Genomic DNA, 15196 nt, shown 5'->3' with positions numbered 1-15196 from the left:
CTTATAGTCCGGAAATTACGGTATTACAATAATCTTTTCACAGTTCTTCTGTGGAGTTATTCTGTTTCAGTATCCTGTCTCTTCATGTAACCCCAAACAAACCTGATTATGTTGAGATCAAGGCCCTGTTGCTGAATTCATTGTTGCATCTATAACTGACAATAGTTCTTCGTCACTCTTTCTGTATTGTTAGTGTTGTCATGCTGTTAAATGAATTTCAAACCAACTAGACTCCTCTGTGATGGTACTGCATGACGGATAAGCATCTAATCCCCTACTGTATGCCCCCTGTGTCCAGCCCACATCTGTTGTGTGGGATAGTACAGATTTGAGTTATTTGCAGTTGTTATTGTGGATATGACAGAACTACTGCTGTATTTTTTTCCTGTGATGTAGGAGATGTCTGCTCTGTTTGACACACTGTGTGGTGGAATAGGAGATGGCAGTGTCAGCGAGGCAAGGCCAAAGTCCTCAAACATTCCACTACTGGTGATGGACCCAAGAAGGCTTATTGAGTTATTGCAGATCTGCACGTCCATTGCACTAGGTCAGCAACATTTGTGGTTTTTCTTAATGCATTTTTAAGGGCCAGTTATGGTTTGTTGTGACGAGACTATAATGATGTATGGAGCTTCTAACGCATCTAATGTCTGGATTGCTGCTCTGTGCTTTCTAAATAAATGCTTCATCACCTTTTTGCCCAGTTGCCACCAAAACAACACAGTAGGAGACAGGAAAAAATATCTAAAGCCAGATGAATGTGGTGCAGTATGTATTTGAGTGTTGATTGTTAGAAATGACTTTTAAAGCAGCTAAATTGTCAGTACATGCTCCTAGAACTAGTTCTAGTAAATAGATTAAAGACAACAACGTTTGGAGATGGGAATGATTATACAGTATATGGCACTGATAGATGACAGTCATGTATAAATAGACTCCTTCAGTAATCATCCCTGTGTTTGGCTGTGCTCTGTTTGACTAAGGTGCAGAGAGGCTGAACGAGGGTCGGAGTTCAGAAGCGCTGTCAAGTCTGCAGGCAGCCTCGGCCCTGCCAGCTCCCAGAGCTCTAGTAGCGTACACACACCTCCTCTCAGGCTCCTGCCTCACCCATATGGTACACTCCCAGTACTCACACAAACAACACTGTAGCACGTTTGAGCATTTGCATGCTGTAAGCATATTGTTTATATCTGTCTCCAGAGACGCCCTCAGATGGCATTGCAGTGTTACAGAAAGGCACTTGAGACAGACTCCCGTTGTGTGTGTGCTCTCTACCAGAGCATGCTCATTTACAGACAGCTGGGAAACACACAGGCTGAGATACAAGCTCTTCGCTTGCTGCACTCAGTGAGTAACACACATTCACAGTACACATACAGTACATGCACATGAGAAACGTTATTCCAGCTGCTGGTAAGATTAGGCTAACGTTGGTCTGGTAGATGTGGATAAATAATTTTTGTTGTTAAAAAAAGTCATGGCTACCAACAGTGGGGAAAAAAAATCAGTTGTCATTGTATGACAGGTAAAGTAAAGACAGAGATGCACTTCACCTTAACAAGCGACAAATATAAAGTATAAGAGCAGAATACTTTAGGTAGTTTGATTTGGAAAAAGGACATGCAGCATAAGAAGCTGCACAATATGTGACTGCATGTCGTGAGGGATACATAATTACGTCAACAACATCACTGAAATTTGACAAATAAATGTCTCTTATGTGTTGTTGTGAACATTTACAAATGCATACACATTTTTACAGCTTTTCTTTTTTTTCCCATTGCCTTGTTCTTTTTATTTACTACTCATTTTATTGTAATTAAACATTTCTGTTGTATCTCTTTTTTCCTTTTTCATTCTTTCACCTTATTTTTGAATTGTACCATCCTTGATGCTTTAGCTGTATTGTTTACCTGACAACAAAGCATATCGAATTCAATAAACTTTGATCGCTGACACATATCCACTTAAGTGCAGGCCTGCAGGCTGAAATGTGAAACCTCTTGTCCCACAGACTTTGATGCTGCCCTCTGCTATAGAGCCTGCTCTGGGCAGCACCCATCTCCTCTCTCCGTCCTTACTCCTGCGCAGCCAATCGCTGAGCAGCCTGCTCTCCGTCCCGTCTGCCCTCACCGTCCTTCACAGTCTGGCCCTCAAATGTGTGCTCTATGGCAGGTGAGATGAGCAGGGAGGAGTGTCCGTAACTCTAATGCACCTGACCGCTCCTCAAAACCAGAAAATAAAGGTGGAGATGAGACATTACACACTGTAGTTGATAAATGAGTGTTGTTTTTGCAGAGTGTCAGAGGGTGTTGAACATTATCTGGACCTGCTGGCAGTTGTACACTCAGAAGATCAACAAGGAGTAAGAGTGAAAACAATGACATACATACATACATACATGATTTATTTTAAATTAACAGTAGTAATAGTAAATCTATATTCTGAGAAGTCATAATATATTTGCTCTGGCAAAGACTTCTTTACTTTCTTAACATGTTAACTGACCTGTGTTTGTTGTGTGTCTCTGTCTCAGCTGCACACTGAGGATGCTACCCTCCCAAAGTTACCTGAGCTTTATCTGGAGGCTGGCGCTGCCTTGCTCATGGCCCGGCGGCCTGCAGACTGTTTGGCGCTCTGCAATGAAGTCAACAGCACAACACTGGAACTGCTGCCAGAGAAAGTGGTGTTGGAAGAGCCAGAGGAGAGACGTGAGGCTGAGACCAGGGACATGGAGGGTGAAAATAGTTTGGCGATGGTGCTTTGGACCGCAGCTGCCTACCTCCTCCAGGGTCACTGCCATTCTCACCTGAAGGACTGGAAACAAGCTGTGACTCACTACACAAGGTCTGTGGGATGGAATTAGTTTTTATTCTATCATCAGTTTTTGTGAGTCTCAACAAAAATCTAAGATTGTATTCTGCTTTACAGGTGTATCAACCTGCTGGTGAAGGTACGCTTTAAAAAGAGAGGTGAGTGTTTTTTTTTTTTGTTCTGTATGCTTTGTACAGACCTCTCCCTTTTTACACAACCTATAGCTGCTGTTGATTAATGATCGATTACAGATTTCCAACCACAGATCCCCGGTGCAGACATGGATGTCAAACGAGGCAAAGATCTATGTGTCCTTGAAAGGCTGAAGGGACTTTCACTAGCTGGTAGGGGCATCTGCTTCATCCAGATAGACAAGCTAAAAGAGGCACTGAGAGACCTCCAGCTCGGCCTGCAGACCTTTCCAGGTATGCACACCACAGCTATAACTTAATGATGTGTAAAGCAGAAGCTATTTTTGACGTATGTTTATATTTACTGCAGCGACTGGGTTATACAGAGTCAAGTTAAGGACAGCCATAGACAGACACTTTACATCTACACTTACTAACTGCATGATAGAGCCACCATATTTTGCCTGTATGTCTCTTTTATTGTCCCTCAGGTAGTTTCAAGCTGAGATACACACCTTTTCCACAGTTGACATCATTCAGTATATTCTGAATCTTGTTCACTGAGTATATTTAGTATCAAAATATTGATAATGTAGAGAAAGTTATTAGGTCAGGCCATTCATGCTGTTGAAGCAGTGTGAAGCAAGTAGTTCCAAACATATGAACATTGTAAGTTTTACAGTTTATAAAACATACAGTAGCACCTATTTTACCTTGCATGTATGTGCAGTGAAGTGTGGGTGTTAGGATGAATGCACCTCAGGACTGTAGTGAATATGCCCTTGGTTTGCATGCTCCTTTGTGAGAACACATCATCACGCTGTATGTGCTGTCTCAGAGTGTGTGGGTGCAGGGCTGTGGTGTGGTGAGGTGCTGTGGAGGCTCAGGAGGAGGCGGGAGGCAGCAGCTTGTTGGGAAAAGACCTGGAGCTTGACCACTCAGTCCTTAGACAAGTAAGACACTGTCACTCTTACATTCACTGCATTCAGTACAGTTGTAATTTACACTATGTAGCATTTCATACAGTATTAGTTATGGGATTTGGTTGTATAAGCTTCACTCAGACCTGCTCAGGAAACCCCACTAAAGTATTGTGTACTCAGTATCATCAAACATAAACCATTAAGCTACAATCTGAGGGTTGGCCTCAAGCCAGCGTTTTCAATGTCAGGAAAGTGGCTCTCTTTTAACCTGACTCGATCACCATGGTAACTGATGCTGCTAACGTCTTTAAGGGAGGTTATGTTCAGAGGTTGGGATTTATATTGGCTGTAAGAGCATCACCTTTTCACGAGTTATTTTCCTGACCTGCACGCGTTCAGTTGTTGATGTAGAAAATGCAAAAATATGCTTTTATGCTTGGTCCTGATGTGCTGTCCATTTTATTCATGGCTCTCCATTTTAACAGTCTGTTGCTCTTGACTGAAGTAGGCAGCATGTGATTGATCTTTTTGTGGAAGATGAGTCAAATAATGCGTCTATTACCCTCTTTTATGTAAGCGCACACAGGGCCTGGGAAAAAAAAAAAGTAATACCCATTATCTCTGATTTGCAGTAGTTTTAGGTTTTGTTGAGCCAGCTTACACTAAGAAAGCCTGACTATGTCAAACTAGCTTCAAAGTACACTCCTCTAATCATAAATGGTGAATGGCTACAAAAAGTGGATTCTGAACAAACATAGGCCTGTCTTAGTTAGATCAAAATGCATTCGCAATATCAGAATCAGAAGTACTATGTGATTATTTATGATACTAGGCCTCAACAGGATATATTTTAAAAACACGTAGACATAGTAGTTTAATCCGTCTCTTGTTGCAGAGCACCTTTACTCTGTTGTGATGCTGTGCTCCCCTAACTGTCATTCTGCCGTTTGTGTTGCAGGAGTCTACCTGTGTACCTTCAGGAACCTCAGTCTGGCCCTTTGTTGGACTCTACAGAGCTGCGCCACAGAATACAGGAACTTGGTCCTACCTAGTCAGCCTGGAGACAAAAGGAGAATGCCCTGTCACCTAGCGAATCGGATCGACTTTCTCTGGCCTGTGAAATGAAACCCATACCCACAACAAACATGCATGAAGTGGGACAGTAAAATAGAGCATGCTGTCTGAGTTAACAGTGTTTGAAACTGAGAATGGACACTCCTGACATGTGGTTTATGCATGAAATGATGATGTGAGGGTCGGAACTGGCTTTTAGGAAGGAAAAGTGTATGTTAGTCTGGAAGAGTGATGAAGACTGTTACTTTAATATTTGATAATACTTGTAAATATCAAGCACAGTGCTTACTACTGCAATAAACTGTGTTGCTGCTTTAAAATGTGTGTTTATGCAGCTTGTTGTAAGGATATCATCCACAAATAAACATTAGGATTCGTTTGCACTTGCCTACAGGCATGCTGTTACCAAGAGTAAAGGCAATTTCATGTTTTCGCGTTTCTTTAATATCAACGCGGTGGGCGACAATTGGGTGATTGGGCTCTGGTATCAGGCCAATAAGAGGAAAGTTGATGGAAATAGGACCATCCCGCTTCTTCATAAGTGGCTCCAGCTCCACAAAACCCCCGGTGACGACAGACTCCGTGTTTTTTGATTGGTTGTCGAGTTTGACGGCCAGCCAGCAGCCAATCAGAGAGAAGGATGCATCCAGCTCATGGTATAACAGTAAAGAAAGCACGGAAACTGCTGCTCTTTCGTGTGAAATCACAGAGAACGTTGAGTAACGAGAACCGGTTAAGCCTCTTAAACATTTAGCTAGAATTTCTTTATTTATTAATAGTAATCCAGGTGGACGACCATGGCTTCGGGAGGGGAGTGAGTACAAATATCTTTCAGTCTTATTAAAATGCATTTTTCAGAACAATGGCCTTCGGCAAATACCCTTTAAATGTCTAACGCCAGTTCAGAATACGTTAGTTTATTAAAGTTAGCTCGAATGCTAATACATTGCCGAGTTTGCTAGCAGGAGAGCTAATGGGGTCAGTTACTTCAGCCTCCGCACTTTTGTCCGTTGATTGGATAACCTAATATTGCAACTGTACTCGCTGCTGTATGCTACTCCGACCTATTGTCGACCGTTGTTAAATTGTTGTCATCCACACAATTGTTGTTGGTCTGTTGACGATACTGAGTTAGCCAGCTGTGTGACAGCGACTTGACAAAGCGCAGTCATCGCTGTCGTGTTTGAATGCTAACGTTAGCATAGCAATGATGTCAAGGCCAAAGCCATCCACCATCACACCGACAAATTGGCCTATCCACCGGTTATTAGCCTGTCTTTAGACTTGGCGTCAAATTGTAAATGCCACAAATATAAGTCTGTAAAGGAAATACGACAGATCTGGGTAATATGCTAACGGTTTTACGAAAGGGAACGTCAGCCATCCAGACGGCTAACTTCATGGCGAGCTGCCTATAGCCATTCTACACAGTGCATCAAAGCTAGCAGGCTAATAGGGTTGGCTACTCATTCTAAATGATCGACAATTTACTTGGATTCTATTTCGCTGTTAGCTTAACAGCCGAGAAATGACCAATCTGGTTAATATGAACCCCAAGGTTACGTTGGCAGCTAATATGTGAAAAGTCACGCTACATGTGTAGCGTAAGTCTTTTAAAGGGTAACCTAGCTAGCTCACAAAGTTTTTTTCTAATTCTTTTGCTGTGTCATCTGGGCTCGCTTGCTCGCCAGTCGGCTAGCTGTAAGGCTAACATTAGCATGCTAACAACATGAAAAAGAAACTACATAAACGGTCCAAGAGTTTTCTAGAAGCTGCTTGACCTCGTGTTGCTTTTTTAAACGTATTTTGGATGGACGAATTATCAGGTTATATCGTTTAACAATTGTAAGCGGGTGTTGTGTAAACGACCTGTTTACAATGTTACAGACGTTCATACTTAATGATGTGGTTATTATTGTTGTTAACATTTATATAAATGTAATTATTTCGGCAAAAACATAAATACTAAACAGCAGTATTTACCACGGCGTCATAGGTTTGTGACACATATTCACATTTTTGGTATTTGCTAAAATACAAGGACAACACAATAGATGTAATTTCAGCTCAGCAATTCCAAACAGATCGATCATTTACAATGGCAATACTAGGTACCAACACTGAATAATGCAAATCCTCATGCCCGAGTCCAAATGATACCCAATCTCTTTTAATAAACCCATGTTATCGTGGATTTAAGTATCCTTATAATGGTCCACTATGAGTAACATGGTTAAGCAGTTAACCTTACTGACCCTTTGAACACAGAAATCCATCTTACAAAGGAGAACAAAAGGGTGTAATTATAGTTCTCAGGAGATGTACTGAAAAGTGTCACAGAGCACCTTAGGGGCTAGATTTATCATAGGTAGATTTAATGAAGTTAGAAAATCTAGCATTCGTTTGTTGTAGAATGTGGTAATAAGCCTTCTTTCCTGTTCAATTTTTGTCTTCGCTTGAACATTTACTTTTTTAATTGTGTTTATTGTTGTTGTAGGAGCTGCATGAGACCTTTTGAGTTGCGCAATAAGTATTTGTTTGACCTTCTCTTATCTTCCTCTCATCATAGATCCAAAAATGATGATCTAGCAACAGCAATCCTGAAACAGAAGAACAGACCCAACAGACTGATTGTTGATGAATCCATCAATGAAGACAACAGTGTGGTCTCCCTCTCTCAGGTACACATTCACAGCCTTGTAAATATTTGTGATACACTGACTGATAACAACACAGAGATTCACAACTAACTGTTTTTTTTTTTTTAATGTGTCTTTAGACCAAGATGGATGAGCTGCAGCTCTTCCGTGGAGACACAGTGCTGATGAAGGGAAAGAAAAGGCGGGAGACTGTTTGCATCGTGCTGTCTGATGATACCTGTTCTGATGAAAAGGTTCGCATGAACAGGGTGGTCCGCAACAATCTGCGGGTCCGTCTTGGCGATGTCATCAGGTACGAAAAAGCACACCCTTGTCTAATTTTCTGTATTTATTTTAACGTCCATTTAAGGAAGACATAGTATTAAATGTTATTTCTCCCGTAGCATCCAGCCATGTCCTGATGTGAAATACGGAAAGAGGATTCACGTCCTCCCAATAGATGACACAGTAGAAGGAATTACTGGCAACCTGTTTGAGGTGTACCTGAAGCCATACTTCTTAGAGGCTTACAGGCCAATCCGCAAAGGTGAATACCAATTTCCATCTGTCCGTTGTGAAGACAGAGGTTTTATGTTGCATACCTATTAATCTTGGTCAGTGAGTGTAAACATGTAGCTCTGTTGGAGTAGTAACTGGTTTTCTTTTACCTTGTCAAGGGGATATTTTCCTGGTCAGAGGAGGCATGCGTGCTGTCGAGTTCAAGGTGGTCGAGACTGATCCCTCCCCCTACTGTATTGTTGCTCCTGACACAGTCATTCACTGTGAGGGAGAGCCAATCAGGAGAGAGGTAAGTAGCAGCTACACTCCTGGGAGATAGGTGAACATTTGCCTAAAGCAAAATTGCTCAGAAATGTGAACATCTTGTGTTTGAACATGCAGGATGAGGAAGAGTCCCTGAACGAGGTGGGCTATGATGACATTGGAGGAGTAAGGAAGCAGCTAGCTCAGATTAAAGAGATGGTGGAGCTGCCTCTCAGACACCCTGCACTGTTTAAGGCCATAGGAGTCAAGGTGAGGCACCTTCTTAACACGCATGGAAAACTGATTTGATCTTCTTTGTGGAATTTTAAAGTGAGAATGTGTAACTTGTGTAGCTAAATGGTAAAGAAATAGCACTTTTTCTGATTACAATGTGAAGTAGAACTTCTGTAGCATTAACTGCACCTGTCCTAAAATTTGACAAGGTTTGTGCTAAAATCATAGTTGTAAAGGATTAACCTGTGGCCAATATTAAAGGATATTACTGTGTAACTGACATCTGTATTGCTGTTTATAGCACATTTTATTATGTCCGTAGTACACCGCACTTTAAATATTTAATCCAAATAAAGCTAGAAGTAGACAGGTGTTCGACGCTTTCGGTTTTGTTTGGCTTGCTTTCGGTTTGTGTAGTTATGCCACTTTTACGCTTGAAAGACTAGGGGGGAAGAAAAAAACTTTCCTGTTACCTCCTGCACAGCCTGCTATTGGCTGCTATGCCCTGTCACATTCGAACTTGTTCTATGGCACTTATCTAGATTGTTTTCTCCTGACTAGATCCTTGTTTGTGTTGTATCCCCTCTCAGATGTACATCACTTTGCATAAAAGCATCTACAAAATGCAATTGTAGAATTGTAGAAAGATGACTTCAAGTTTAGAGCTCTTCAGTCTGTTTAACCTACAGATGTTTTCCCTTTTTCAAAAAAAATGCTGACCTCAAAATTGTTTTCTCCCTTTTCAGCCCCCACGTGGAATTCTGCTATATGGACCCCCTGGAACTGGAAAAACCTTGATTGCCAGGGCTGTGGCCAATGAAACAGGAGCCTTCTTCTTCTTGATTAATGGTGTGAACACTCATTTATATTTATCCTCTATGTGCGCTTATTCCTAGTTGTGGCCGTTGTGATGATAACACTGAGTTTGTCCCTGATGGTTTGCGTTGTAGTTGATCGGTTAAAATGAATATTTATCAGAATCTGATCAATGGTTGCTTGGAAGAATGCTACCTCTGAAATTAAAAGGTTTGCCTCTTCGTTTTAGGCCCTGAGATCATGAGTAAGCTGGCTGGAGAGAGCGAGAGTAACCTGAGAAAGGCCTTTGAGGAAGCAGAGAAGAATGCTCCTGCCATCATCTTTATCGATGAACTTGATGCAATTGCTCCAAAGAGAGAGAAGGTGAGTGGAAAGCTTCTTTTAACAGTAGAGTAGCTGTTTATGATTTGAGTGTTTTAAAATGATTGAAAATGACCGTCAGTGCCCTGATCTAGAAGAGGGCTGAAATAGTACAAAAAAGTGTGGTCTGTTAATGTATGATTATTTTTCCCTAGATGTTTTAAGTTAATTGTGCACAATAGTCTTTCACTCACTGCTTTAATATATAGCTATTAGGAGCTTCACTCTTCATCAAGTGTTCAGTGTCGAGAGGATGTTTTAAATGTGAACTGCGTCAACAATGTCTTTTGTTTTGCATAGACTCATGGAGAGGTGGAGAGGCGCATTGTTTCTCAGCTGCTGACTCTTATGGATGGCCTGAAACAGAGAGCACATGTCATCGTCATGGCTGCCACCAACAGACCCAACAGCATTGATCCAGCTCTCAGGAGATTTGGTAAATTATCTGGTTAAAGCTTGTATTTGAGTTATTTCAGTGCTTGAAAACTTAAAAAGGAAATCCAAATCTGTAAAGAAATGATTATTTGTAGTAAAATGTTAAGCCAGTAACACAGACACATATAACCCCTGTGGCATTTGTTTTCACATTGCCCTCCTTGGTTATGTTTTATGCTTACTAAGGGTGTGTGTGCTGTTAAGACTTGTAAAACGATGTAATTAGGATTTAAGGCAGAACTGTCAGCAGTTAAATATATCCCACTTGATTATTGTAGCAAACAGGTTTGAAGCTCACCCTTTAGCAAATCCTAATACAATTTTCAATCAACAGCATTACTTAAGTGGCGTTGTGCACCTAAGATACACTGTGTTATTGCAGTAGACTCAGAACGATGGTGTCATGCTTTATATAACATGAAGAGATCTTCTTGTTTGGCTCCCTAAAGCATGCCGTCATAATTCTGATTAGAACTGCTGGCTGGAATTTATTCTGTGTGCTCTGCAGTTCACTAGTGGGTCAGTGTCTCGCAGTTCTGCAGTTGCACAGTTTTAAAAGGATGTGATAGGATGTTTTTGACAGCTTTGACAAAGGGCTGGAAGTGAATCTTGCTTAATCATCAAATACTGATGTGTAGTTAAATGCGGTCGTTCATATTAAAGGTCTTAAATGTTACTTCCGCTGCCCACTCCATTATTGAGGAGACGCTTAATTCTTGCAGATGGTGATTTTGAATCATCTTGATGCGTCCGGTGTGCGTCTGTATTGCTCATATCATGGTAACTAATGTCTGTTTTTGACATTACCTTCAGGGCGTTTTGACAGGGAGGTGGACATTGGCATCCCCGATGCCACTGGCAGGTTGGAGATTCTCCAGATTCACACCAAGAACATGAAACTGGCTGACGATGTTGACCTAGAACAGGTTTGTACACATAATTTCTTTCCTGTTAAGTGACACCATAAAACACACTGAAGGAGAGGTAGTCATGTGGTTATTATTACCAGTCACACAGAAATGGAACAGCATCGCTAATTGCTGACAATTCTGTGTCATAAAGAATCAGATAGCATGTATGTATTTAATCCAAAAAGACTTCTCAAAAATGTTCTGTTCACATTCCTTCATTACTGACCTTGATGGCTGTGATCACTCTTGGCCAGAGTGCTTGGCATATGATGTGTTGAATCTCGACACTGGCCAATCCCTGTGACACAGTCATCATTAGTTATGAAGCAGCTGAGCTCATAAATACACAGATACAAACTTCCTGTCACATGTAGCTTGCTGTATTGCATGGATACTTTTTTGTGATGTATTAAACTCTCTGTATCATATTGTAGGTAGCCAATGAGACCCATGGGCATGTGGGTGCCGATCTGGCTGCACTCTGCTCTGAGGCTGCCCTGCAGGCTATTAGGAAGAAGATGGACCTGATCGACCTTGAGGATGAGACCATTGATGCTGAAGTCATGAACTCTCTTGCTGTCACCATGGATGACTTCAAGGTAAGACTTGTAATGTGATCTTTGATATGGGGTGATGGAAAGGTGGTGTCACATAGCCAACAGTAGCCCTCTGAGTCATTACCAACATGATCAACGTTGTATTGCAGTGGGCTCTGAGCCAGAGCAACCCATCAGCACTGAGAGAGACGGTTGTTGAGGTGCCCAACATCACCTGGGAGGATATCGGAGGTTTGGATGATGTCAAGAGGGAGCTGCAGGAGTTGGTGCAGGTATGAGTCTCTTCCAGAAGTGCGATCATGTCTGTAACTGATACATGACAACCTGTAAACTTAGAGTCTTACTGTGTTGTTTTTTTCCCCTCTCCTTCTTTCAGTACCCAGTGGAACACCCAGACAAGTTCCTCAAGTTTGGCATGACCCCATCCAAGGGAGTGCTCTTCTACGGTCCCCCTGGTTGTGGTAAGACTCTGCTGGCCAAAGCCATTGCCAATGAGTGCCAGGCAAATTTCATCTCCATCAAAGGACCTGAGCTGCTCACCATGTGGTTTGGAGAGTCTGAAGCCAACGTCAGAGAGATCTTTGACAAGGTGAGAGTGTTGTTGGTGTCAGTCATAGAACTTGTGTGGGAACAAACAATACATTTTTGATGTTGTACGTTTAAACTGCAGGACAGTCGCCATCTTTAAAGTTGAAGCTGATTTACCTCTAAAAAAATGACTTCTATGTTGTTTTCTAACACGATTTTGTGTGTTTGTTATTTTTCTAGGCTCGTCAAGCAGCCCCATGCGTTCTCTTCTTTGATGAGCTGGACTCCATAGCCAAGGCCCGTGGCGGCAACGTGGGAGACGGCGGTGGAGCTGCCGACCGTGTCATCAACCAGATCCTGACTGAGATGGACGGAATGTCGAGCAAGAAGAACGTCTTCATCATTGGAGCCACAAACAGACCAGACATCATCGACCCTGCCATCCTGAGACCTGGCCGTCTGGATCAGCTCATCTACATCCCACTGCCCGACGAGAAGAGCAGGATCAGCATCCTGAAGGCCAACCTCCGCAAGAGTCCCATCAGCAAGGTGACAATGCTGCTACTCATTATTCACACCACCAACGCACCCACTGCTTGTGCAGTGTCTGGCTTGTATGCAGAGCTGAACTATTATTTTAAAGGTTCTGTTAGAATGAGGGCCTTTATTTTAAGTTGGATATCTATTCATTTTATTCCTACCTAATGCAGGAACTCTTATATTATTCAAATAGATGGATAAACACTTGCTTTGCCATTTTAAAATCTATACATCCTTGTGGTTTTGGGGGGAAAAAAAGTTGGCTCCCAAAAACGTTCATATCCCCAGTCAAAGATTGTCACAAGTTACAAAAAACAATATTTTCAGATAAAAGAAAACCCTGAAGAATAAGAAACTAAATAAGAGCAGAATTGAACTTTTATTGTTGTTCTTTTGTTTGACAGGATGTGGACTTGGACTTCCTGGCTAAGATGACCAATGGCTTCTCTGGAGCTGATCTTACAGAGATCTGCCAGCGGGCGTGTAAACTGGCCATCAGAGAGAGCATCGAGAACGAGATCCGCAGAGAGAGGGAGAGGCAGACCAACCCGTCAGCTATGGTCAGTACTTGTTCTGTCTTCTTGTTCGCTTTTTCACATCTGAATGAGCATTTGCGCACGACTGCGCTGCTGCTGCTGCTGCTGCTGCTGCTTTTGATGTCTCATATTTTGACGCTCTCTTCTTCGTAGGAGGTGGAAGAGGATGATCCCGTGCCAGAGATTAGGAAGGACCACTTTGAGGAGGCAATGCGATTCGCTCGTCGCTCCGTCAGTGACAATGACATTCGCAAATATGAGATGTTTGCTCAGACACTGCAGCAGAGCCGTGGCTTTGGCAGCTTCAGGTACACTTTCTTTCATTTTACATTGGCATTAGTATTGAAAATTTTGTATTTCAGCTTTGAAGAATGACTCCATGAAAGCGGGATGTCCCTCTTTCTGCAGTTTTGCTATTGAAGGCTTGTTTTGATTGACAGCCATACTGGAGCATTTAAATATGAGCGGATTGATCCTCTTCAAACCTGTCTGGTCCTTTTAAACATTAGGCGAAAACATGCTTGTACAGTCATACCGTGTCCCCACTGACCCCAGAAAAAAACGAAATGATTAAAAATGGACAAATATTAGGAGTTTTCATATTCTGGAATGAAAACTGGGTAAATAACTTCATTCTGTGTCTTTCAGGTTTCCCTCCAGTGCTACAGGCGGCAGTGGTCCCAGCCATGGCTCAGGCGGAACTGGTAGTGGTCCAGTGTTCAACGAAGATAACGACGATGACCTTTACGGATAAATGTACACTGCCCCACAGTGGTCAGTACCGGGATCACACCTGTACAAATTCTCACCAGATTCCACATTTTTAGGACTTTGTGCTTCTTTCATGTGTTCCTTTTTTTTGTATGATTTCCCTCGGAGAAAGCATGTAGCCGCTTGGTTTGCCCTGGCTTTGATGTGGGTGGGGGTAAGGGGATGTTGGAAATGGAAGGTGAGTGACTGATGCAGATTTTTTTTGTTTTTGTTTTTTTTTTTTCCCCGGTGGGATGGGGGGGTGGGGGGGTGGCGTTTATTGAGTGGCCTCATTCTCAGTATATCACAACCAACATGAATGGCTATAGTGATGGGATTCTATGCTAGACTCAGAAAGAAAAGAAAAAAACATATTGCTAATGACTTCCTCTTTTTTTTAAATAAACAGTAGCATCTAATGTATTACAAATTTGTCAAGGTTATGTTGTTGAAAATAAAATCTCACGAAACTGAAGTATTCCCAGTGTCTGTTTTAAACTTATTTATGGACAGTCTGGGTACATATCTGTATCCAGAAAGCTTAGCACAGAGGATATGTACAATATTAAGTGCATTTTACAACAAAGAAAATGTATGTGATTAATTATCTTCAATAGAGACATGCTTATCAGAATTGTAGGGTTTATATTACTGTTGTCAGGGTTAATTTCTGTTTACAATTTTTTTTTCTATGTTGTTTTTATTCTTCCTCTGATTGGTTGCCAGTGAGACAGAAAACATGCAGAGAGGTGACATGCCACAAAGGTATTTGGCTGCTGATTATAGAGGAAAGAATGTGGACAGCCTGTGCTGATACCATTTAGACACCGTAGAGGTCTTTAAAGGGTAATTCTTGGTTGAATAGTTGTTTTAGTGAGGAGCTGCAACTATTTATTAATTAAAGCCGCAAGCGGAGAGATATTTTTATTTGTGCCGACCAGCTCTATATGCCTACCAAATTGCGTAGCTGTAGGTCATACGTGCTTCCGATAGGACTTCATTGAAATTTTCAAGGTGGCGCTGTGGAGCCATTTTGGCAGTGACATGTCCAAGTCCATTAAAATATCAAATTTTTCGCCAGTCCTGACGTGCGTGGCGATTTTGGTGAGTTGTCGAGCATGCTTGGGCCCTCAAAGTCGCGTTTCAAAAGTCGATAATAATAAACAATAATAAATAATAATAATAA

The 15196-nt window shown here is 41.8% G+C and overlaps 2 protein-coding genes across 2 annotated transcripts in view; both read left to right on the top strand.

The window, feature by feature from the left end:
• The window catches only part of fancg (FA complementation group G), a 9187-nt gene extending 3862 nt beyond the window's left edge, over positions 1–5325 (top strand). The window contains exons 5-14 of the mRNA XM_008282006.1: positions 397–547; positions 984–1114; positions 1201–1347; positions 2015–2175; positions 2299–2365; positions 2537–2847; positions 2932–2972; positions 3066–3239; positions 3784–3898; positions 4827–5325. Coding sequence (XP_008280228.1) covers positions 397–547; positions 984–1114; positions 1201–1347; positions 2015–2175; positions 2299–2365; positions 2537–2847; positions 2932–2972; positions 3066–3239; positions 3784–3898; positions 4827–4920 — 1392 coding nt within the window. The 3' untranslated portion in view covers positions 4921–5325. The remainder of the gene's footprint in view (positions 1–396; positions 548–983; positions 1115–1200; positions 1348–2014; positions 2176–2298; positions 2366–2536; positions 2848–2931; positions 2973–3065; positions 3240–3783; positions 3899–4826) is intronic.
• A 325-nt stretch (positions 5326–5650) lies between these two features.
• On the top strand, positions 5651–14485 carry vcp (valosin containing protein). The gene is made up of 17 exons (XM_008282005.1): positions 5651–5756; positions 7512–7623; positions 7722–7894; positions 7986–8128; positions 8259–8389; positions 8482–8613; positions 9324–9426; positions 9623–9756; positions 10054–10189; positions 11002–11114; positions 11534–11698; positions 11806–11928; positions 12033–12245; positions 12425–12733; positions 13129–13284; positions 13414–13568; positions 13909–14485. Exons 1-17 carry the CDS (start codon positions 5740–5742, stop codon positions 14012–14014), a joined length of 2421 nt encoding a protein of 806 aa, XP_008280227.1. The 5' UTR covers positions 5651–5739; the 3' UTR covers positions 14015–14485.
• The last annotated feature ends 711 nt before the right edge of the window (positions 14486–15196 follow it).

The sequence above is a fragment of the Stegastes partitus genome, unplaced genomic scaffold (assembly GCF_000690725.1).
Source record: "Stegastes partitus isolate 25-593 unplaced genomic scaffold, Stegastes_partitus-1.0.2 Scaffold255, whole genome shotgun sequence".
NCBI classification, from domain to species: domain Eukaryota; kingdom Metazoa; phylum Chordata; class Actinopteri; family Pomacentridae; genus Stegastes; species Stegastes partitus.
The sequence above is the reverse complement of the archived record's forward strand: the minus strand, read 5'-3'. Positions and strand labels throughout refer to the sequence as shown.

Coding starts and splice junctions, on each gene's coding strand:
- vcp (XM_008282005.1), top strand. Junction 7,624..7,721: donor GTGTGGTCTCCCTCTCTCAG/GTACACATTCAC, acceptor ATGTGTCTTTAG/ACCAAGATGGATGAGCTGCA. Junction 8,129..8,258: donor TTACAGGCCAATCCGCAAAG/GTGAATACCAAT, acceptor TACCTTGTCAAG/GGGATATTTTCCTGGTCAGA.